General features: G+C 37.1%; 1 protein-coding gene across 2 annotated transcripts; it reads left to right on the plus strand.

Annotated features, from left to right (window-relative positions):
* LOC129268012 (gamma-butyrobetaine dioxygenase-like) lies at positions 1 to 20,765 on the plus strand. 2 transcript variants are annotated; one of them, XM_064104466.1, is made up of 8 exons: positions 1 to 254; positions 3,923 to 4,195; positions 5,419 to 5,574; positions 7,895 to 8,040; positions 11,845 to 11,950; positions 13,381 to 13,580; positions 18,191 to 18,357; positions 19,101 to 20,765. In XM_064104466.1, exons 2-8 carry the CDS (start codon positions 3,932 to 3,934, stop codon positions 19,280 to 19,282), a joined length of 1,221 nt encoding a protein of 406 aa, XP_063960536.1. In that variant the 5' UTR covers positions 1 to 254; positions 3,923 to 3,931; the 3' UTR covers positions 19,283 to 20,765. The 2 variants fall into 2 exon arrangements, with proteins under 2 accessions (XP_063960536.1, XP_063960537.1); XM_064104467.1 differs by lacking the exon at positions 1 to 254 and adding an exon at positions 1,821 to 1,930.
* Positions 20,766 to 25,994: the final 5,229 nt, after the last annotated feature.

Raw genomic sequence — 25,994 nt, forward strand, 5'->3', positions numbered from 1 at the left:
AGACCTAGAATTCTCATTCGCAACCGTCATGACAAATATTTATGAGAAGCTTCCATCAATTGTATGTAGATCAGATCAGCTGGGGTCAGGCGAGCGTTCCAATCTGTTCGTTGGTCGAGGTTCGTCCATATAAATTGATATGCACCGCTCCTTATACAGTTTAGTGGAGAATAGGAAATTACGAGGAAAGTACTGGAGGCAAATACACTTCTCTTCCAGAAGGAATCAATTCATAGGGTTGACCATCGATTAAGGTAACATCAATAATGTTTTAACATTAAAACTGAATCATTTATTAATTTCATTGCATAAAACATGCATTTAATAACGTGTTTTATTGTTATTTGCCATAGCCGGTATAGCCCTGAGTTAAATGTTTATGTTTTTATATACATCGGAGTTTAGTGTGGAAGACAAGCGCTACCATTAGACCGGTAGGACGTGCATTAGATATAGGCCTACGTCTATTTGCCATCTATATTTATACAGGCAATAGATTTATCGGAAAAAAAATATCAAACACGCATCCAACCGAACTGAGTTGCCCTAGGTATACCTCTAACAGTGGTATACCTATAACCTTGGATAATAATCGGATTATTGTCTATTATGTTTACTTCTTTTTTAATGGCACACTTCTAACTTTTATTACTTCGATTTCGTCGCTCGCTCATGTCATAGTATTTCCGACAAAATTATTGGCCATGAATTGATCACCAGGTTTAACTCAAGTTAAGCTTGAAATTTTGCTTAAAATTTACAAATTTACTCTTTTCAGATCGGAATATCAAATATTTGCAGCTTCTGCTTCGCGCTCGGATTATTGCTTTTCATGCTCAAAAAATATATTCAGAATGCCCAGATTTTATAAGTCTAAATTTAAAACAGGCACACGCTTGTTTATTGAGATTCGCAGCTTGTTCTTTATTCAAACCGTGCTTATAATTATCCAGTTTCAGATCAGAATATCAAGGATTTTTTACTCGCGCTTCGCGCTCGCACTTTCAATGTAGGAAGATACCAAACTACCCATCCTTTTAATGATTTTATAAGAATAAAGCTAAGAATTGACTGTTGGGACTACCTTTTCAAAGAAACAAACAGAAATCAACTTTGAGCGGCCGATCGGGGAAAATATGGGTGAAAAAAAATTCGCCCCCCTATTGGCGAAAGCTGGATCCGCCCCTTTAAGTGGATCACCTTTGCTTGGGGGTAATTCTAGTAAGTACACATAAATAAGTTCAAATACCATAACCAATGGTATATTCATCTATTGTTGTTTTCTAAGGTTCAGTTTTCAAATACAGCCAAATCCCGTGCAGTTTCGTTTTGCAGGGCCCGGTGGGAGAACAGTCCAGTGGAGCTGAATAATGCTACCCTGGGTCATGTGGGTAGAATAGACCAGTTCGTAGTTTTTTTGTTGTTTTGTAATAATATTTATTAATCATTCAGGTCAAAGTAATGGTACATTGTAAAATATTACAAATCAATATTAACAAAACACTGTTCACAAAAGACAAATAAATATCCATAATACAAATAATCGTACATGTCATGGTATTAACATATTATATACAGTGGATAAATTCAGTAACAAACATTAACCAATATAAATTCACAAAATCATACAATAGCTATGCAGAAAGTTGATTGCTCAACATTGATTAAACTGAATGAAATTTATAATATAAAAAAACAAAAACGGAAAGGGTTCGAGAGCTCACTCCCCACACACGCCCATAAAAGAACGAAATCGCTCTCACACCCAAGTTACTTCATGGACAAATATGGTCAAATGACCTTTCATTTCTTTCATTAAGATAGGCAGATTTCAAAGCAAGATATTACGTATGCATGCCTTACATAGCGGGATGAAGAGATTGAATAGACCAAGTGACTAGAATAGCACATCAATGAACACTCTAAGAAGGTATTTGCTGCATTTCTACTTTAAATGCATATTAGAGGATGTTGTACAATGTACTTGGCAAACTGTGAAATATACCAGTCATTCATGGACGCAATTTTTTTTGTGGATGTGAATGAAAAACACAATTCAAAAGAATAATCAAGACATCGAAGTTGGTGCTTATCTCAGTAAATTTTAAACCACCATGTCACTGTAGTACAAATGACCTTCCTCTGATCATGCGCAGAATATTCTGATCGTGTGCAGAGTGGAACTACGAACTGGCTGCATGCTATAGGCAAACGACGCATAGAAAATTACTACGAATAGGTACGTGTACCTGGTCGCGTCAAGCCTCATGCTGTACGGTTGATGGTACTTTTGATAGACCCCCCCCCCATTCCTATTTTTTTTTTGCCACGCCAATCTTACTTACTAAAAACTAAAATTACCCCAAATTCTATACGTTGTAGAGAAATCAAGCTATGGAATTATTTGAATAATCATATCAAACAAAGTAAAACGCTAAATAAGTTTTAAAAACTTCTGAAAGTTGAATTTCCTCTCAGTATGAAAATCCTGCCAATAGCACACTGTTGGTCACTATGATTTTTAATTCTTACTACTGTTTGTTTCTTTATTTCCCCTATATTAGCCCATTGTTTTGTGCATTGTATTTCATTGTTATACGTTGTTAACTCTTATGTATGCCTTATATTGCTTTGTATTTAATTGTATCACGGTGGTGCCCCACCCACGAGTTTGTTTTTTTAGGAAAAAACTTCCCAGGGGCTCCCGATCCCATGTTTTTATCAAATTTGTATGTACCTGTATTGTTATGATTGATTGATTGAAATAAATTTTGAATTGAATTGAATTGCATTGAATTGAATTGAAATGCCTTATTGACCCCTCACCCTCCGTGATTGTGTTGACCTAGGCAAGTACCCCATTGTCGCCAAAATACACCAGTTGGTGTACTCTTTTTTCAATCTTGAAACGAAGGAGTGGCTCTCAATTCGGATGCTGACCATTTAATTTCATACATCCTAACATGCAAAAACTTACTGGGAACAATATCCATGATTAAGATACGCTTATGCCGTCTCTCACAAGTTTCAGCAAGGGCGTATGCTGGGGAGGGGGGGGGGGTGGTGCACGTGCACCGTCCTCCCTCTGAGGCAAAATACTTCCGACACTGGCAAGCAAAACGAAATTTGTACCCCTTCTTTTGTTTTCAACAGCTGTTTTCCAAACTTTAGTTCCACCTCCCCAAGATGTGCACCCCCATACCACTTTAGTTCCACCTCCCGAAGATGTGCACCCCCATACCACTTTAGTTCCACCTCCCGAAGATGTGCACCCCCATACCACTTTAGTTCCACCTCCCGAAGATGTGCAACCCCATACCACTTTAGTTCCACCTCCCGAAGATCTGCACCCCCATACGACTTTAGTTCCACCTCCCGAAGATGTGCACCCCCATACCACTTTAGTTCCACTTCCCCAGGATGTGCACCTGCCCTTGCTCGGTATCTCTATTTAGATGATAGAAAAATGTTAAAATGACTTTCCTTTCAGTGGCGACACTTTCTTTTCTCCGTTGGGGCTCGCTTGTTTTGCTCACTCGAAAGAGTGCCATGATGAGAACAAAAAAATTGGTGGCATCCATTAATATTGGCATTATAGAAACATTTTAACACATGACGGCGTGCAAGCAACGAAGATGTTGTGTATAAGGTTTTCATTCTAAATATCGACAGGATTAACGATATTTATGATATTCAAAACGGTTTTCAATCAATATTTTTAAAATATATTTATGGATCCAGGAATATGGAATTTATTTAAATTTTGGGTTTTCTATATTTGTAAAATTGTTTGTTATGTATTACATGCATTTTGTACATTTGATTATATGATTTGTGGATAAAAAATGAATGAAGTCTTTCTTTAAATTTTGTTTCTTCAAAATCGTTCTCTATTTTCTTTTTTAATCTCGTCCTTGTTTAGGCAGATAACATGAAGGGGATAAAAAGACAGAAAATGGACACCGCTGAAGAGGAACCACGAATCGTTGAGGTCAGGCGGTCAAGCGAATGGTACAAAGTGCACTGGAATAACGGGTACACGGGTCGATACCCATTTGTCTGGCTTCGTGATAACTGTCGATGTCCATTGTGCTACTACCCGAGCTCGAAGCAAAGGTGTGTTTTGCTATGCGACATCGACGTCGAAATGGAACCGGAGAGCGAGGAGATCATCGACAACGGCGAAGAACTTAAGGTGTGTTTCAGAATAAGAAAGCCTAGTCCAATTTGTATTTAATTGAAATTGATTACATTCATATTTCGAATTTATATGGTTCATTTCCGACATAAAAAGAAATTTATACATAAAACGCAAAATCATAACCTATACTTAATTCGATAGTTACTACTGAGAATGAACGGATAAAGAAATATACCGATATAGATTATTTAAAGGTGAATGAAACCTTTGGAACAAGTGGATTTGTGTGGAAAGAGAAAAATCAAAGAATAAGATCAAAGAAAGTTTGAGAAAAATCGGACAAACAATGACAAAGTTATGAGCATTTGAATATTGCGATCACTAATGCTATGGAGATCCTCCAACTGGCAATGCGACAAAGATATGTGTGATGTCACATGTGAACAACTTTTCCTGTGAGCATAGAGCTATGCTATGCTGTGAGGGACTATAAAATACCCCTAAAATGTCACATTTTGCTCTTTTTTTAATGGTGATACAAACTCTTTATCCATAATGTATTTTTTAAAAACCTGTATTACATGCCCTCTTATAGAAAGAATACATGATCTACTGATAGATGTGATAAAAGAGGCAGTTTAAGAGAAATATATAAAAAAATAATGGGGAGAGTTGTTCACATGTGACATCACACATCTTTGTCACATTGCTAACTCGAGGATCTACATTATGATAATGATCTAAACTTCAAATGCTCATAACTTACCTATTATTTATTCAATTTTTCTCATTTTTTGGTGATCTGTCTCTTCTATTTCTGTGTTTTAACACAGGCTATCTTGTTTCAAAGGTTTCATTTTCCTTTAAGAATATATGATCGAGATTTGCTATAACTTTGGAAGTGGGGGGTGTCAGCACAAAAGCATAAAAAACTAATATCCATCAAGAAAAAAAAGGTTTGTATCATTTTAAGATATTCGAAATTAACTTAGATTGCAACTCTGTCTTTATCGTTTATCGTCTACCATACGAGCGTGAGGCCTATTTAATGCTTACATTTACTATTTCCTTTGTTTACATAATTATATTGATTTAATGCTTGAACGTCAGAAGGGAAACTAAATCAATACAAAAAAGAATAAGTAGATGAATTATAGAACAAGTTCATTTAAGTGAAAAATGAAAACATGATTAATCAATAAAAAGGCCAAATTTAGTGAACATGTACACTTTTCTTTGTATAAATGTTCAATTTTCTACATGTCATTTTCATCCAGATATATTGGCCTGATAAACATGTGAGTCCGTTTCCATCCCGTTGGCTCTATCACAATCGCTTTGACAAGGTACAGTATGACTCAGTGAAAGATATCAAGCCCAAGCCTTGGGGTTCGGAAATGATCAACCAACTTCCAAAGTTCGATTATAAGAAAGTGAGTATTTTCAAATTGTTTTATTTTCGTACTTGCGTTTTCATGGTTTAGAGCTAAGCCTTTGTTAAACTAACAATACACTGTACAAACAGAAATGGCGGGAAGAATAGACAAGGGCAGAATGATAATAAAAATAATAATAATAATAGCTGGATTTATAAAGCGCTTTTTACCAGAGGATACAAAGCGCTGCTATTACTACCCCGGCTTTAGCTCGAGCTGCCATCACCGGCGCTCAGTGCATGCAAGGAATTAATCCTGCCGGGTACCCATCCACCTCACCTGGGTCGAGTGCAGCACAGTGTGGATAAATGTCTTGCTGGAGGAAAAAACACTATGACTAGGATTCGAACCCATGGCCCTCTGTTTGAAAGGCGAGAGTAAGAACCACTATACCACGACGCGCCCACTAATAACGGTGAATTCCATACCTTTAAAGATAAAATTAGAGTTTGAGTCGTGGTTTAAAATACCCACGAATATTTGTTTGTTATGTGTTTGCTTGTGCAGAGGTGTCTTTGATTCCATGTTAATGTTGATGTTAAGGTGCATAAAACAATTAAAAGAAACCGCTGAGAAACTCACTCATCATCACAGAAAAAAAGAAGAGTGACTTTCATATTGTGTCATTTTGCAACTTTTTAATTTTGACCTTTCCCCACATTTCAAGGCACTGCACCTCCATGTGAACCATAATCACATCATGTAGGGTATCATCTTAAAGAGAATCAAATGATCTATTCAATCATATTAATTACTTATTGATATTTACTGAAACAGAGGAGGGATCATCGATCAAAGTCAAAAGAAGCCGCTGAGAAACTCACTCATCACCACGGAAAAAAGAACAGTGACTTTCAATATTGTGTAATTTTGCAACTTTTGAATTTTGACCTTGCCCCACATTTCAAGGCACTGCACCTCCATGTGAACCATAATCATATCATGTAGGGTATCATTTTAAAGACAATAAAATTATATATTCATTGATTTCAATTATACGTTGATATTTACTTATACCGAGGAGTGATTATCGATCAAAGTCAGATTTCCAAACTTTTTTTGAGGAGTTTATAAAAAGTTCGCTATATTATTTAACTTGAATTTGAATGTATGTATTGTTAGCATTCAATTCTTGTATCTCGGAAAAAATGATGATGTATAAAAGCTCGTATTCACACAGACTTAAGCTTTAACCACAGTTGCCTATTATTATATTATTACTTGTAAGAAAATGACAATAAATCATAACCATACTTTATTTTCTAGATGGATTCTTAGTATTAGATAAGATGTGCTGATTGTACATTTTTTTACAGATAAAAAAAGCGAAAACATGAATGCATTGTAAGAAATAAAATTACAAGTTTATTACAAGAGTTAATACAAAGCACAGAGAAAAATGAAACCAAACTAATTTGCACCGACCGGCAGGGTACGGAAAGTAATGCAAACTTGAACAACCTCCCAGCTCCTCTTTAGGAAACCATAGTCAAGATGTTTTATGTTTCTGTTACTGTTATGCAGGGGCGGAAATCTTCCCCCAAAGGTATGGGGGACAAGGGGCTGGAAAATTTGACAAGCAAAAAAAAAAAAGTTTATCACCCCAAAAGTAAGGTCAACTCGTCCTAAAATACATGTTTTATTTCGACCATGTCGATTTTGAATGATGAATTTCTTGCCATCATAAAATATTAGATATAGTACATAGCAAAAACTGTGGTGTTAACCGGTGTACATGGAGGACCACACCAGTTATTTTACACCGGTGTTAGATTGGTGGTGTTAGTTTTACACCTATAGGTGTTATTACAACACCTATGGTTGTTACATTTACACTCTTTGGTGTTATGTTCAATCTCTAGGGTGTTATTTTAACACCTCAGGGTGTGGTCCTCTATAAACACCAATTGGTGTCAGTTTTAACACCACAGTTTTTACAGTGTAGGGGGACATTTGATATTGCGTCCCCTCTGTCCCCCTGGGATTTCCGCCCATGCTGTTATGGTAACAGAACTCGGCAGCACATCATTTTGCTGGTATAATGCCAAGCTGGTATATAACCAATTACCTATGAAACGTTTTTCGTCTAATCAATCAGTAATTGACTCAGTGTGGCTTACCAGAATAGACGACATAAATTACTCTCGGATCTTTTATCAAAGTAGAGACAATGTCAGAATTGGGGATTCGAACTCACAACCTTACGGGTGTGAGTCCAATGATCTAAATATTAGACCACACGACCAATCTTTACTCTTTCTCTTATTCTTGCTCCAACCCCTTTTCATACTATCCTTCTTTTTACCGTTGGCCACAGGTAATGGAAGACTCAAGAGTCCTACGGGACTGTTTGAGGAGTCTAATCGTGAGTGGTATTGCCGTGTTGACTGGAGCACCAAAGGAACAGGGGGTAACTGAAGAGATTGGTAAACGCGTGGGTCACCTAAGGACTACTATGTATGGGTGAGTCAAACAAACAAAAAAACAATAAAAATCAATACAACCAAACAGACATTGGAATAGACAACAGACAACGAAGATAGCACGATACCGGTTATCTCCGAAGGTAATTTAGTGTAATGATTACCCAACTGCGTCACGATCACACGGACGAGTTTGACTTCAAACGACCGATGCGATGTGACTTGAAATAATACAGGGTCACATTTTCAAAGGACAAGTCTACCCCAATAAAAAGTTGACTTGAATAAAAAGATAAAAATCCCCCACGATATCTTTTGTTTTTCAATATATGAAATATTTTTTATCATCGATTCAATTCAACATTGCCGTGGCCGAGTTGTCTAAGGCGCCTGGCTATACATGTAAAGTCCGGGGTTCCATCCCCGACCGCGTCACCTATGCCCGTGAGCAAGGTATTTAATCTACATTGCTCTTTTATCCTGCTTTCAAATAAATGGAAATGCTATGTGCATTATTAGTAATTAGGTGTGCACTTGTTAAAAAAAATACTGGGGTGGACTTGACCTTTAAGTGCGCTACATCAATGTTAATTTTTGAAACATAATATTTTAAAATTGCCCCCCCCCCCTTCGTGGTATGAATAAAACATACATCGATGACATGATTAGCACCGAACACATATGCCCGACATAGGAATCGCGAATGACTTTACCACATACACATACTAGTCCAGGCTAGGCCCATAGTAAATGGACCGAACCTTGATTTTCTAAATTTACAATATTTTTTATGGTTTCCTGTTAATTCGAGGGTGCTGATTTTAAATCTGAATAATATCATTCAAGTGACATTGAACATTTTATGCAAATCGGCCCAAAATGATCCACTTTGGCCGCCAAAATATGAAGATTACTAATGGAAATCACAAACATGCACACACTTTGACTATAAAATGCCTGAATTTGTGACCCACTGGGTGAAACAATGAATTTTTTACAAAGTAATAATTTTCTTGATATTCAAAATGGCCGACAGAGACCCATGTACACTATCTTATGTACAATATGAAGGGGGAAAATAATTTTCACAAGGGTGAGCACTAAAAGCTATGTAATTGTGATCTATGAGTGATTTATTTCGTTAGTAATCATGTTTTTTGGACAGTATGATAATAATTTGTATAGCATTATGATGCGCAGATTATCTAATTTTGTTTTAAATGGCGCAAACTTACATGCATTTCATTTCCTATGACGATTATTTTGAACTTCAAAATACAGCATGCAAAAGAAATGATACATCTCTTTAGAAATCATGTTTCCAGACAGTTTATTTCATTCTTAAATCACAATTTTGGGCATTTTGTAGTTAAGCAAAACAGAATTTTGTCGATTTTTGTTTATCCCCGCTCAAATTGTTCATTACGTAATTTTGGATGTATGGCAGCCATATGGAATATCACAATGCACCATTTATCACATACATGACATATGTGGTGATATAATTATTTCATTAGTAATCATGTTTTCAGTCAGTTCTTCACTCGTACATGACAATTTTATGCATTTTAGTGCTTACGTTTCTGAAAATTATTTTTGCCCATTCTTATATTGTTTATGAGTAAGTATACAGGGGTCTATGGCAGCCATTTTTAATATGAAAAAAAAAATGTTTAAAAGTATGTTTTGAGACATTATTTCACTCCTGGGCCACAATTACAGAAACTCTACATTCAATGTGGGTGCAGTTTTGTGATTTCCATGGGTAATTTGCATAAATTGGCGGCCATTTTTGGATTTATGCCAATGCGGAAAACGGGCAAATTTACGCGAGTGGTATCATTCAGATTTGGAATCAGCGCCCTCGAATTGACAAATAACCATACAAAAAAAAAACATTGTAGATGTAAAGAAGAAAAAAGAGGTCATGCCTCCTCTAGCCTGGACGACTGACATATACAGATTTCGCCAAGCGACGTACGGGGGATTCTTTAATATACAAAGTTTATTGTCAAATGCCCGTCATGCCAAATGAAAATAGAGAAGTCTTTGTCAAAAATTTGTAAATCAAAACGTTGTAGTTTAGTTTTTTATTCTGGACAAACAACATATTTGCGAAATTCTTCAGCTCTGAAATATAAGACGAAACTGCTGTTCCGGTTCACCGATTTTCGACAAAGACCTACCAGCTGTTCTTTGTCATTTACCGAGCATTTATAATAGAGTACCGAAGTGTGACGTTACGGTGTCATGACAACAAACCGGCTGGTTCTAAACTGAGTCGCAGCTGCACGCTCGTCTATACACATTTGTATTTGCAAAAATGGCGATGTGTTTTGTCCCTGGTTGTTACAATCATGCTGAGAGTCACAGCTTCATTAAACGGCGCGCCATTTCATAAAACCAAGGAGATAAAACTGTTAGTAAGTTAAGAGAGACTTTAAGAATGACTGGTGATCCTTTCTTGTGGTAAATGGTGTTCACCATCAAATATGCATTGTTGATTATTTAGCGCAAAAGAAAGGATCATCAGTCGTTCTTAAAGTCTCTCCTAACAACAGCTATAAAACGGCCTATGGTTCATTTGTTTAGAACCAGGCCGCCATGGCACCATGGCAACTGACGCCATCGCTTTGTTACTCTATTGGGCCTACATTTCCTCTATTCTACAATCATACGTACTTCGCTATGCGAAAACTTCCTAGTAAAATCCAAAATCGAGGCTGCGTCATGTGACCAGCGTCTTTTTGCCATTGTCTGTAACCTGGGCATTTTCACACGTGAATCTTGAATCATCATTGTATTGATGATTGCAATTTGTCTTTAGAATCATCGGACCTTCACACGCTTACTCGAAAACTGTGATTTGAATTCGAATTCCCGAGCGAAGGCGGTATGTGTCCTTGGTGGTTTGTCAATCAAAGCACTGCATGGATACGAGTGCATGACAATTGTTTTATCTACGGAAGTGCTTGAACGGACACAGCTCCGCCCCCCCCCCCAAAGATGTTTTGAAGGTCAAGCCTTTCACACGTAAATTCGTACCGTAATTTGAGTGAAACTTAGTGGAATTCACCTCCGCAGTAGAATTTGAATTCATGTGATTGTGATTAGCGTTCGTGATTCTAGTTTGGTTTCACACGTGCTAAAAATTCGTTATTAGCCTATTTTTCACTGGAACCATCATTCAAATTACGATTTTTTTTTACCGTGTGAAAGGGCGGAAAGACATCTCTGACTGCTTTCAGTGCGCATTATTTAACAAGTTCTCATCCGATTCCGCACGGATTAATGCCGTCAATCTATAGTGAAGACCAAGACAAAACATGCATGCTGCTTAAAACGTTTATTAGGCTTCTGGCTAATAACAAACAACTCCTATGATGATTAGACCAATTACTTGACTGAACTCAGCGCGAGCTATAGGAAATATTAGTAGAAAACAACGTCTGAAGTTCGGGTTCAATCAAGCATGAGATTTGCTTATGTGCGATTGCCGACTCGGATCTCAGAACTTCAAAACAGTCGGCAAGTACTTGTGTCAAAGAAAGTCATGCATCTTGTTTTCTATTCAATTTCACAACTTGGAATTTTGACAGTTTGACGAAGAATCACCTTGCAGATGAGCTTATTTTCAGATTTTCGATTTTTAAGACCAAATTACTATTTTGACTATTTACAGAGAACATTTCCAGATGACTTATTGCTGGTTGGGGATGACTGGTAACTCTTAAAGTTTTTGCCAGGAAACCAACTCGATATAGCTGTCAAAAAAAGGAAAAAAAGGTCCAACCTTCAAACTTTGTATAGGTTGTTAATTGTTTCATATCTTATTTTCTTCCAGTAAAACGTTTGAAGTCCTTGCGATTGCGTCTTCAAGTAACCTTGCCTACACCACGTTGAAACTTGGGTTGCATGTGGATCTTCCATTGTATGAGATTCCTCCCTCTGTAAGTAGTCGTTATTTAACTGAAGTGAACATGCATGCGGGAACAGTAGCCAAGATAACGGAATTTAAAGTGATACTTTAAAGGGGTTGTGATAACTTATTATAATTAAATCCAAGGTTCTCAGTAGACAACCCTATCGGGGTGTATTCACAGATCAGTGTGTTTACATATACGATTATGTGAAGATGTTATTTACCCTGATAAGATTTATAAAAGCCGTTAAACAAGTGATTTTTGAGTCACTATTTTAATGATGATTGCAGGCGTTCGTGATTCTAATCATGTTCTAGTTTGGTTTTACGCGTGCTAAAAATTCGTCATTAGACTTTACTGGAATCATCATTCAAATTACATCTTTACGTGTGAAAGGGCGGGTTGTCTCCCAAAATGAACTTTAATACGTTTAAACATATATCTTGTCAAAATTGATCATTAAAAGAAATTCAATGAAAACTTCAAAGAATGAGGAGAAAAGAAAGTTTGATATCTGAGGGATCATTTAATCTTTATAGTGATACACTGTGCAAATTCGGTGAAACTTTCAAGTCCACAAAAAAAGGTTATCTGAAAGAAGATTTCGTATATCGATTTAAATTATCTTTATAGCATCAAATTTTGACAGTATGAAGAAGAAGAACTCACCTTTTGAAATAATCTTTTTAATTATTGGAGACCAATTACTTTGGCCATTTACAGAGAACCATTCCCTGGGACTTACAAGTGTATATGGTGGTTGATAACGTTTAGCAGTGTGAAGATAATGAATGTTCCACACTGTAAGCTCACTTGGTGACATCCCGTGAAACACTGTTTTTATAATTCAATTGATTAACATTCTCGTGATCTAATGGTTCTGACTCTCGCCTTTCAAAGAGAGGGTCGTGGGTTCGAATCTTAGCCATGGCGTATTTTCCTTTAGCAAGACATTTATCCACACTGTGCCGCACTCGACCCGGGTGAGGTGAATGGGTACCTGGCAGGATTAATTCCTTGAATGCACGAGCGCTGAAAGGCAGCTCGAACTAAAGCCGGGGTAATACTAATAACAATGCACCGCGGAATAGATTGTTTCTTGATAGATGGCACTATACAGATGCCTATTATTATTATAAATAATAATAATAAAACGGAAAAAAATAAGGTGAATAAGTAAAACATTGTCACAAACATGCCAAAATCATATAGACGAGAATGCGGGACCAAGAATTAAAGAACAAACGGCCTTTATATTGAACGTTAACCCAACATTTAAGACAAAAGTCATAAATATTTCAAAAACAGATAAAATAATTGAAACGAATATTAACTCGTACATTCAAAATAGTGAAACTATACATGCAAATTAAGAATGTAATGGTATGTTTTTTTCAGCAGAGAAGTCCACATAATTGCTACTTAAATACCAATCTCCCGATTTTGGCCAATTGTAGATCCAAATGCTCCATTGCATCAAGCAATGTGAGACTATCGGAGGTGAGAGTCAGTTCTGCGACGCCATGAAAGTCACCAACGACCTCAAGGAATCCGATCCAGAGTTTTACGACACCCTCACTCGGGTCAAAGTTGACTTCCGGTTGCGCGGGAAAGACTTCATCCCCTATCACTACCAGCATGCCCGACCGATCATCGAGTAAGTATCGTAATATATAGCATGGCAAATCCAAGCATTTAAAATGTTAACACCTTTCACAAAAAACCATTACATAGGCCTATAACAAATAGTTCGCATTGTGATATTAATAGTACACTAACACGAACGAAACGGACTCTAAACTACCCCAGGATATGGTATTCAAAATAACTGATACATTGTATTCGTCTGGAGTACATTTCTTTTGTGCGTAGCATTACCGCCATTGTGGATTGCTGCCCTCTGTCGGGCAGAGTTGTTTATGTCACACATGCGATCGTTGTCATCGGCCCTTATCCGGCCAGCTCTGTGTAGAGGTACAATGTCGTTAAAATATAGACCATAAGATTATTGTGATTGACGTCTAATCATTTAATGGTGTGGTGACAGCTGGGATCTACCCTGTCATTGCCTGTTTATGATGGCATTTGCTCAAACTAGCAGTCAGTCGGTCGGCCAAAACTAGTCGTGATAGGTAATCTTTCCTAATTTGTCGGTCTTGGCTCGTACCTCTCGCAGTAGCTGTAGTCCCATGTATAGCCTAAGCTATGGCTTTACCCCCACAGAGGTTGCACCCTCAACCTCGCCCCCAGTGCCAGGCCCCAACCCGCGGCCGCCCTCACGTAGATTTATTTAATCACTATAACTTACACATTAATACAAATCAAAAGAATGAAAGAGTGACTGAGAATGCGAATGAATATAACAGTCTTGATTATGATTATGATGATTTTGATGATTATGCTGAGAAGTTAAATGATGGTGATTGTAGAGAAAAGATCTCAGAGTCAGAGTTTGAGTTAGTTGAGTTTGACAATCACAATGAGTGTGAGTTTGATTACAATCACAATGAGTCTGAGTTTGATGATGAGCCCATATGGGACAATCCCATTCCTAACAATCATCCTCCCTCAGTTAAGGTTTTACATACTAGTATCAATTACAGTAGGCCAAATGTTAGTCTAGGTCCTATTGATCTAGATAGTTGCCCTTTATGTTTAGCAGCTAAGCGCCCAAGTCACCACCACATCAGTGACTGTGAATACCTCCCTCAACATGAGAATAATATCATTGCGCAAGCTCGCCAAGCAGCAAGTACACTAGGATACACTAGAAAACTCACAGTGAATGATTGTTACGAAAAGTATAATCGTGAGTCTGACAAGAATTTGTCAGATTGTGACAGTGATTTAGATTATGATAGTGATTTTGACAATTTGTCAAGTATTGATTGTGACAAAGTTCCTGGTAGTGCTCTAACCGCAGATCCAGATATTTCTGGAATCAGTCGTCAGTCACATGTTCGTTGGGACAGTCCTCTTGGTTGCCTTGTTGACTCGTCGAAGTCAGACGAGTCGCCTCTAGTTCTTGAAGTTGCTCTCAGCAGTACTAATGACAATGACGATTCATCGAAGTTCGATGGATTACATCAACGATACCATTCTCTGCCACATTGTCCAGTGGCTGACTCATCTGTGGTGCCTAGGCAGGTCAAGATACTTCCATTTATTGACCTGTATCATGGTCAGCAGTGTGTCCGGGTCACCTTAGTCAGTGGGTCATCACAGAATTTCATAGGTTACTCAACTGCTTTGAGTCTTGGTGCTGATATCTTTGACACGTCCTCAGGTACGTGTTATGTCGATAGTTCAAGCCTGCCTTATGTAATTGTTGGAGAGACGCCGTACTTACAAGGGATGATAATAAATTCGTCTTTGAAGGCCTAGTCGTCGAGACTGATACTGAGTTAGCCCGAGCTGGTATCCCTTTCTTAGAAGTGAATGATGTCTCTGTCCGTCCTTCTCGGCATTCGGTCACGATTGCTAATGAGTCCTCTTACACCTATGGCCCAGCGCCGGCCCCTGCGCGTCTCGATAGAGCGCATTCGGTTGTCGTCTCGTCAGTCGTTCCTCCCATTGGCGAACATAGCATTACATCTCAGGTACCTCACACTGATCTTCTGGCCAATGTGGAGACAAATTCCTCCAGCTGCAACGTCAATGAAGAGGCTCACGTTCACGTCAAGCCAATAATTACCAGAAACCAAGTCGCTGTGGATGCCCGTCAGGATGCAGTTTGTCCTAAGATACCCCGATCGTACAACCTTGGTGGTACCTCCACTGCTCTTGAAGTCCATCCTGATAGCGAAATCACCAAAGTCCAACCGGAACCTCAATCCGGTGGTCTGTCCTCCCAAGTACCATCAGATACCGACCAGTGCCGCCTTGGTGATTCTCTGGCAGATGCGTCCCCTACTCACAAGCCCGGGGATTGCTCCTTAGTCACCAACTTCAATGGCGAACCAAACCTTCGCTGTGCCTTGAAGGTTGAGTACCCACCAGGACGCCCCCCTGATAGGACTCCTACTACTACCCTTGGACTGTTGGCCTCAATCCCTGCCCATGTGCACTCCAGGATGGTCTCTATTACGTCCATGATGTCTGACGTAAGAAGGTTTGCCCTGCCCCTTCCATTGATCGCTCGTAATCGGCCAGGTCTCCCTTTCAGCTTGAGATTGGGACCCCCTCATGGACGCCCCCCGGACTACATCTATAATCGCTACCCATGATTGATTCTCTGGACATTTGGACCATGCTATTCCCATGTACCATAATGGATGAACTATGGACTCTTAGCCTTTACCCAGGATTTGGTTGCTTTTGTTTTTCCAACTAATGGACTGCTTAATTGGTTTCCGTTAATTTTGATGTCATTATGGATATTTTTGTTCTTGGTTGTAATTTGATTTTATTGATATTAGTGTATAATTGATGGCCTTATGTATTTTTTATGTTTGTATGGACTTTTCGTTTTGGGTTTAGAATAACCCTGGTAATTAAAAGTCGCTATATGAATATGGTTTTCATATGCATATATATTTAGTATTTAGTGGTGTGATTTATTACAGAAACTGATTTGATGGCTGCTTGTAATTATGTGACATGTGTATGATCTCGTTTTAATTTGTTGTATTAATGTAGTGAGATTTTTAACAGATGCTTACCATGCATGGGTATGAGTATGTTTTAATGCATGCCTGTTTTTCCTTTGTTTTTGCTGAAATTATTTTGGGTGTGTGAAATTGTTTCATTCATTTGAACTTTATATATCATGACAATGGCATTGTTGTATGATACATGTATTTTGCATTGATAAGCTTTGATTGGTGTACCCCCCCCCCCCAGTTTATTGCCCTTAATTGTTTGTGACTATTTTTTGGTATGGTCAGGATTGCTATCTTTCACAGCTATATGAAGCTAGCTATTTCAGTATTGTTTATTGTGAATTGCTTGCATATCTCCCTTTCGACTGATGGTTTTATTGAGAGTGGTCATTTTGTATATTACTTTATCAGTTAATACCTTTATCTTTGTCATTTATCGGCTGTACAAGTTTAGGGTGGACAGTTGTTTTATTATTTATGTGTATTTTCTTTCATGTTACAGATAGGGAGTTATGTACAAATATGTGTATGTTTTGGTGATTTGTACTCGTTCATCATTGTTATATGTCAAAAGTGGCAGTTTATGTATGATTTATGGATGATTTTATTTTCCTTGTATATATGTTATAGCATTTGGTGAGTCTTGGACTCATTACTGTAATCATATTTGGAGATTGAGGGGTATCAGTTTACATGCCCCTTGCACAGTTTTTATTCCAAGGATTTGTATGAAGGAAAGGGTTATTCATTTCATTTTAGTTTATGGTGATTAAGACACTTATATTTTATCTTTCGCTTCTTACAAACAACTTAGGCTGATTTATATGGTTCATGTTTTGCATAGGTGGAAATTGATTTTGTATAGTTGCTGTATTTACATAGCTGGTTCATTGTTAAAAAAGTTGGCTTTTATTCAGTTCCCTATTATGCAAAAAAGGAAGAAAAAAGGTTGCCATGGTAAGCTGTTATTTGTTTATAACATGTTGTGTATTTTGATGGGATAATAGGTGGAGAAAGTTATTGTGGTATTATTCCAATTGAGTTGTATGTATTTTATGTTGGTGAACTGGTATGTAGGCCTACACTATAGTTGGTAATAGCGATACAGGCTTTTTGAATGATAGATGAGAATGATTATTAGCAGAGTTAAACATTTTACTGTTGAGCATTCTCCCATTTAATTTTAGTGGAATTTATGTGAAGGCCAGTTTGCATCACTGTTACTGTTATTGTTTAAACTTTATATCTCAATAGCTGAGTTGTGTTTTTATGGCTTAAAAGTGATCATATGGTTTAAACGTGATTTTATAGTTAACAAGCTATTCGGATGTCAGATGAGTAATTGCAGTAATTTAGAAAGTTAATAGAAGGGAGAGTTAAAGAAGTTAGTAGAGGGAAAGAAAAAGTGGTCACGCCATTGTGGATTGCTGCCCTCTGTCGGGCAGAGTTGTTTATGTCACACATGCGATCGTTGTCATCGGCCCTTATCCGGCCAGCTCTGTGTAGAGGTACAATGTCATTAAAATATAGACCATAAGATTATTGTGATTAACGTCTAATCATTTAATGGTGTACAATAAAAATCGTTCGTTTAAATTATGCTTTATTAGTAAATTAAATATCTGATTTATCTTTCATTCTCTTCTGTTATGTTTGTTGATTCAAGGCTCGATGAGAAAGGAGAATTCAAAGCTATATCACATAACAATGCTGTCAGGGCACCCTATATGAACATACCTGTTGAGGAGGTCAAAAACTTCTACAAAAGTCTGGCCTATTTAGATAGGAAGTTAAACGACAAAGAAAACATGATACAGTTCAAGCTGAAGGAAGGTAATTAAGTGTTTCTATTATTTCAGTGTCTTTTTCAGATTCTGTTTGTAATTGGGTTTGAAACCATTACGATTACCAAACACACATCAGTCTCTCTTCGCACGCGCGCAAAGTTCGTGCGTTTCACGTGAACGTCACAGCCGCTTGTGACTCCAACTTGTTTTCGAGTGAACTCTCTTTATTCGAAAGTATACGTAAATGGCGTTGTACAGTATTTTTTTTTTAATCATTATTAAAACTGCCATTTTGATCAAGGACGTGTTCAGTTATCATGCAGTCATTGGCCTCGCTATTAGGGTGGTGGCAGGTAAATTAAATATATTTCATACGAATGTAGAATAAACTAATGATTTTAAAAGGTTTGGTGCAGTCTGCTATCAAGCCACAGTTCTTCTTGGTCCAAAACAAAGCCATGATAATTCCACAAAGCTTTTGACTTTCTTTTCCCGTATTTTTTTTTTAATTTAAAGTCATTTGAAACAACCCAATGAATGTTCATTCAGATTATTGCTAAGGCATTCTATTTGTGACCCCCCCCCCCCCCCCCTCACGCACATATATATTTTCATATCCAATCCTGATACATGTGTTAACACATGACGGAAGGCAGAGGACGGTAGATTCAATAAAATCGATCTGCGCATGCGTAATTCCTTCGGACTAAGCATGCGCATATAAAAAGTATGTTAAAGTATGGGCTATAGTGGTTCAATTCGTTGTTTTCTTTTCTCTGTGTTTTCCAGGCGAGGTTGTGATATTCAACAATAACCGTGCAATGCATGGTCGAAGTAGCTTTCGAATGGCACAGGGGTATGACGAGGGCAAGAAAACCAGGCACCTTGAAGGAGGTTACCTTCAATGGGATGTCGTTAAATCAGCTATCAGACTCCTTGACGAAGAACTTGATGACATCACCATCCACTAAGACTTCCACAATGTAAACTCAATCAAACGACAAACTGAATTGCTCTCCTAGCATATCTTCCTCTTCATTGGTCCAATTCTGTTGATCCGAACTTTCCTTTACGTGGCCGATAGATGGCGCTATGAAAATCATATATTTTTTCCTTCGTCCTCTTACGTTAGGGGTAAGGGTGAGTGTGTGGGGGGGGGGAGGGGGAGGAGGTATAGGTGAAATATACTTCCTCTAATTTACGTTAAAGAATTTCTTAAATATCTATTTTTTAATGTGCATTTTTGTGCAAAAAGAAAATTAATTTGACATTTTAAATAATGCATGTACATATATATTTTGTTTTTATTTTCCTTCACAAGAATTTTTTTTTTTTAATTGATATATTGATTTGAGATAGATCTGGCATTTGTGTCTGCTAACAGTAATATCGACCTAATGTCATTAATTTCTTTGTTTTACATCAATTTTTTTGTTTTACATGGCTTTTTTGGTGATTTTTTCTTTTTGGTGTATCTGAAACTGTGAAATCTTATTTACAGAGGAACATGTAAAATATTATTTAAACAAACAAAAAATAATGTTTATTACTTCATCTAAATGTTAAAGGGCAAGTCCGCCCCAACTGGAGATTAGTTTGAATAGGGGGGGGGGGTAAAACAAGGATAGCGCTAGGTATTTCATCGGGGTCGGATGTGAAATGGGAAGGTTATGCGTTTTAGGGATTCCCTTCATTACGCAAAGCAGTTGTGTTCACATCAAGATCCCTGTGCAAATGAGGGGACTGATAACGTCACACACTCATTCAACTGTTTTTATTCTATTTCATTGTATAAAATATTTTATTTTCTCCTGATTGCCATGTTAAACAAAAGTTTAATTCCTCCCCGAACATTAGGAATTACCATTGTTTTAATACTTTGTTGTTTGATTGAAAAATTGAATTATTAGTATAATTCAAACAATGAAAAACAAAAGGAAATGGTGAGGGACGTCACTGACTTTCTAATTTGCGTATCACTAATTTGTGCATGAGGCTGTTTTGTGGAAGTCGGGTGGAACTTTGGCATGTCATTTATATCATTTTGCATCCGACTTTGATGGAGTTTTCGATGCTATACTTCTTTAAATTTTCCATCTTGGTTCCAATAAACTTTTTTTTCTGGTTTGTTCTTGACTTTTAAAAACATCATCTTATTTTTCTTTTCTTTTCCTTTCTTTTCTTTTCTTTTCTTTTCTGTATAAGATTATGTGCAAAATGAGGATTGATTTAAAATTCATATTGTACGTATTTTCATTCCTCATTAAGAAATGATTTCAAATATGCCGTTATGTTGATTTGAGATAGTTTCATATTTGTTTATGCTGATATTCACATCGAAAATTGTATTATTTTGTTTGTTAGTTGTTTTAAATGCAATATTTTATTGTACTTGACTTTATGTGATTGTATCTGAAATTATAATTTCCTATTTAAAGGAATAAAGTATAATTTAAAACAAAATTCTAAGTCTTAGCAGTATTAATTGCAATGTGAGCAAAACAAAATTATATATGTATTGAGGAATTAAGGATCGAACCCGCAAGACATGGTTCAAGATGTCAAAGTAACGCTACTAAATGATCCACAACGACAGAATCAAATTGTGCAGAAACCGAAGAGGCAATAGGGTAAAAGGTTTCCGGGGCCCCGTCTTACAAAGAGTTACGATTGATCCAATCAATATCAACTATAATTATGTAAATCGATCCATACCATATTTTTTTACAGGAAATTTTCTAAATCTCCTTAGTAAGCAAAAATAATCACACTGAATCTTCAAGAGAATGGTGAATGTCTGACTTTAGAAAATATTTTGAACAAATTTGCATTTTAGATGTTGACGTTGCTGGCCGTCCATAGTTGTGATTAATATAATCAATCGTAACTCTTTGTAAGACGGGGCCCTTAAATAAAAAGTGGAACGCATCTTGTGGGTGTTTCATAAAGCTGTTCGTAAGTTAAGAGCGACTTTAAGAACGACTGGTGATCCCTTCTTTGCGTAAATGGTATATTCATTGGCGATGGTTTAGCACGTAAGAAAGGATCACCAGTCGTTCTTAAATTCGCTCTTAACTTAAGAACAGCTTTATGAAACACCCATTTGGCAGACACGCCTGCATTATGCGATCCAATAGAGCATCCGTGTTGACTCTTTAAACAACTGAGATGAATAATTATTCATAAAATCACAATTCATCTAAACATAAAGTGATATAAAGTTTATTGACCCTAAATGACCTTTTAACTTGGTAATGAGACCCGAAACGCGTGCAAAAGGATCAGTAATACTTGACTACCCTTCTTATAAATATAGTTTTCATGCAATATTGCGCATGGACGGAAATCTCCCCTCAAAGGTGGGGGGGGGGGTCACAATTGAGTTTTCGATTGTTCTCGCACACTCACACACACACATTATATATATATATATATATATATATATATATATATATATAGTCTGGTATCCTGCGCTTACTACATGCGTGCTACGGTGTTCAATGGTATTGTTGAAAAGCTTTATCAGTTGCCTGCATCGCACCTCACGTAGGTTGCGTGAAACTTTGAGTAGCAATAAATCTGTTGAACCTACAGTCAGCCGAGAACTTGTAAATACATATATATATAGGCAAAGTGGTAATGCATTGTACTTATATATATATATATATATACATACTGTATATTATACGGATATTGACTGATAGGGTGTGTCTATAAACATTCTTTGGACCGCCGGATTCCTTATGCTAGCGCGAAAATGTTGATATTCGGACATAAAACGGACATTTTACAGAAAAAAAAATCAATTTGTAAATCAAACGAAATAATGATAGCTAATGTCTGAGAAACGTTTTGTATATTGATTTCAAAACATGATATTTAATGCTCAATATAAGCGTATTGAGCAAGATATTTATCTCATAGAACAGGCAATGTGAGCATGAAGCGTGAGCAAAAAAAAAAATTATTTACATGAAATATCTCTTCCCCTCACCTTATGTTATTCACTCGTCTTTCTCTCCTCTTATTTTTTTTTTTTCTCTCTTCTCGTTTCCCTTTGTATTTTTTATCCCCCTTTTTTGCTCCTTCCACAAATAGTGGGGGGGGGGGAGATTGATATGGTGTCCCCACAATCCAAAAAGCGTCCCCCTGCCCCGTGGGATTTCCGTCCATGCTATTATAATTTGGAAAACTTAACCTTCGTTGAGATGTCAATGTTGATACCCAAACATGGTCAGAGTTCATTTATCATGTGCCCTGAAACTCATGCAAGATTATCAGTCGTACTTGATTGTTTCATGTTTCATGATCTCCAGGTCCATATACGACTACTTTCAAAGCTATGAAGACATATTTAAAAAAAACCTTGGTTAAGATTTCAGTGTTGTTCAACAGAAACATTCCTGACCGGGATGGGGGGGGGGGGGTTATATAGCTTGATGACAGGGGCGTCGATCCATTTTTCAGATTGGGGGGGGGGGGGGCAAAATCATTAACGTTCCAAAGGCGCTCGATCGTACAAAACACCCACCCACACACACACACACACACACAATATATATATATATATATATATATAATATATATATATATATATATATACACACACACACACCCACACAATCACACACATATATATATGACTCATGAGACACAGACACAGACACAGACACGTATCTCACTACACAGATAGTACGAGTGCCGAGAGTGAGCTCAAATTTCTTTATATTCTGAGCTGAAAACTTGATATTCTAAGCATTTTTGGTACCAATGATTAAGATTTGTATCTAAAAGAGAATAGATGCGAGAGCGAAGCGCGAGCTGAAAATTTTGATATTTCGATCTGAAAAAATGACAGTTTACTGGACGTTTTTGATAAAGAACAAGCTATATATCCAAGAAAAGATGATTGCAAATTGAAGCAGTTCTTTTGAGGCTTAAAACTGAAAACGGGACATTTACATTCACCAATTTAATCATGAAAAGTATGAGTTTTTGCTAAAGAAATGATACGAGCGCGAAGCGCGAGCTGAAAATTTTGATATTTCGATCTGAAAAAATGACAGTTTACTGGACGTTTTTGATAAAGAACAAGCTATATATCCAAGAAAAGATGATTGCAAAATGAAGCAGTTCTTTTGAGGCTTAGAACTGAAAACGGGACATTTACATTCACCAATTTAATCATGAAAAGTATGGGTTTTTGCTACAGAAATGATGCGAGCGCGAAGCGCGAGCTGAAAATTTATTTGAAAATAAAGAACGAGTTGTGTATCTCAATCTCGCTTGCTGAACATTACAATCTTGTTTTTTTTTAATGCATATCCGGAATTATTGGGGGGGGGGGCAAAATGATATGTTTGCCCACCCCAATATTTTCATTGGTGGGGCGATCGCCCCCCCTGCCCCCCCCCAGGATCGACGCCTCTGGCTTGGGATAATTATATGATCATGATTGTATAGTCAGGACTATCATAACCAGGAAATATATTTATATTCAGCCAAATAATAATTACAATAAAACAATGCAACAGCTACTTCTCCACTAACACAAGTTATAACTAAAACGACAATGATAATGATAATTTTTCATCACTTGATAAAGCATTAAGGATGTGGCAGTCGGCAGTACTTGAGGTACTTAGGCCCTACATTCTTTTTCGGGAGTCACTTTTTTACCTCCTTTTCATTGCCCTTGGGTGTTTATGTTTCATTTCATTCTATTTTGTTTTTCTTGAAATATTTATCGGGAATGTTGTATTGTATGTTTTTTCTTTCATTTCTTGACCCTTTATCCGGAACAAATAAAATTCAAACGGTATAGAATACATATAGTGTTCTCAGTCGTTAGAGCAGAACGCTTTGTCCCAGATATGTCTCACGATATAACCTCCTCACAAATAAAAATCTCTTTCAAATTTTGAAGAAAAATAACATTTTAGAAATAAATTATATCACATGAAATACGGAGAAGCCGCTCGTCTGTGACATCACATAACCAAAATTTCAGTTGCTCCCAGAAATTTCGAAAATTTAAATTTTTTACCGAAAATTTTCCATAAAAATTAACTAAAAATCATGCGCGAAATCCTTGAATTTCACTTCTCAAAATAAAAAAGTGCCCACTAACAATCTCGGTCGTTTCGCTTCCTCGCTTTTGAGTTTTTTTTTTCGAAAAAGTTTCCGCGTGCTGCCCCCCCCCCACGATAAACCTCTCGGCGTACGGCCACGACTGTTTAACTGATGGACGGGGGGGGGTATTCCGAATTGAGAGATGAGGGAAGGCTGGCTTGAGTCACAGAGTAGAGTTTGAGAGTAGGAACAGGAGAAGAAAATTCGGCGTTTAAGGTATCTTAACTGTCCGCCTTGAAAGAGACGTACACCCTGCCTGAGACGTCGACTCTTCTCTTGTCTCTCCAACAGTACTCAAGCTTCTTTGCGTTTTACGGTACTGTAAAAGACTATACTAATTTCCAAAAAGAATGCCCTACCTTGAAACCGTCCTCTTTCTCACCCCTCTCCATCTAATTTCTACCTCTATTTCTATCCATGTTACCAAAAGGTCTACCTTAATTTTCCGCCACCATGCACACCTTCAAACATCATCCAAAAATATTATCAATTATCCTTTATTTCATTTATTCATCAGCATGTCAGTAGGTCTATATTCCAATGGACTCCAATAATATAGTTCAGAAGAGGTTAATAAGAAGGTAAGTCTTTAATGAATATCAAAGTTGGGCCTCAATTGAAACACCCAGCGCTCCTCCGAGAAAACCCAAATTAAAGGGATGGTCCTGGCTGGAGATATTTCTATCTCAATAAAAAGAGTAAAATTCACTAAGCAAAATGCTGAAAATTTGATCAAAATCGGATAACAAATAACAAAGTTATTGAATTTTAAAGATTTGCATTATTCCAGTAAAACAGTTCTTGGCATGTCTTTATGAATATTCATTAGGTGGGCTGATGATGTCATATCCCACTTGTTCTTTTTTATTTTATTACGTGAAATTAGGTTTATTCAAATATTTTCCACCAAGAACTTAAACAATTGGATTGAAAAACTGATTAAGTGCATTTATAGTTATTTAGTGCCGCAACTTATTTCATCATAATGGAGACACATCAAATACACAAGTATGAAAAAATGAAACATTTATGATTTTATATAATAACGTAAGAAAAAGGAAAGTGGGGATGTGACATTATCAGCCCACCTAGTGAATATTCGTGACGATGTGCATATAACTGTTTTCACAAAATTTTGATAAACTTTAAAATTCAATAACTTGGTTATTTGTTATCCGATTTTGATGAAATTTTCAGCAATTTGCTATGTGAATTTCTTTCTATTTATTTAGATATAAATATTTTCAGCCCGAACCATCCCTTTAATGACTCCATAGGTCGACTCACCTGATGATGACTGAGTGTAGATGTTTATCGGCTGTTGGGTATCGGTCATGGTGCTACTCCATCCTCCTCTTTGAGAGTTTAGGCTGACGATCCCGAGAACCAACGCGACAATGCTCACGACAAGCAAACAGCAGACCAGAATCACAGTTAAAAGGTTCTTATCCTGCGCCATGATGACCAACCTTAGAGACTTAATACAATATAAATTATGGATCAAGTGATTCGGGCGAATTCACCTGGTTATATATTACACTTAGCCCTGTC

Source organism: Lytechinus pictus, chromosome 9 (genome assembly GCF_037042905.1).
Source record: "Lytechinus pictus isolate F3 Inbred chromosome 9, Lp3.0, whole genome shotgun sequence".
NCBI classification, from domain to species: domain Eukaryota; kingdom Metazoa; phylum Echinodermata; class Echinoidea; order Temnopleuroida; family Toxopneustidae; genus Lytechinus; species Lytechinus pictus.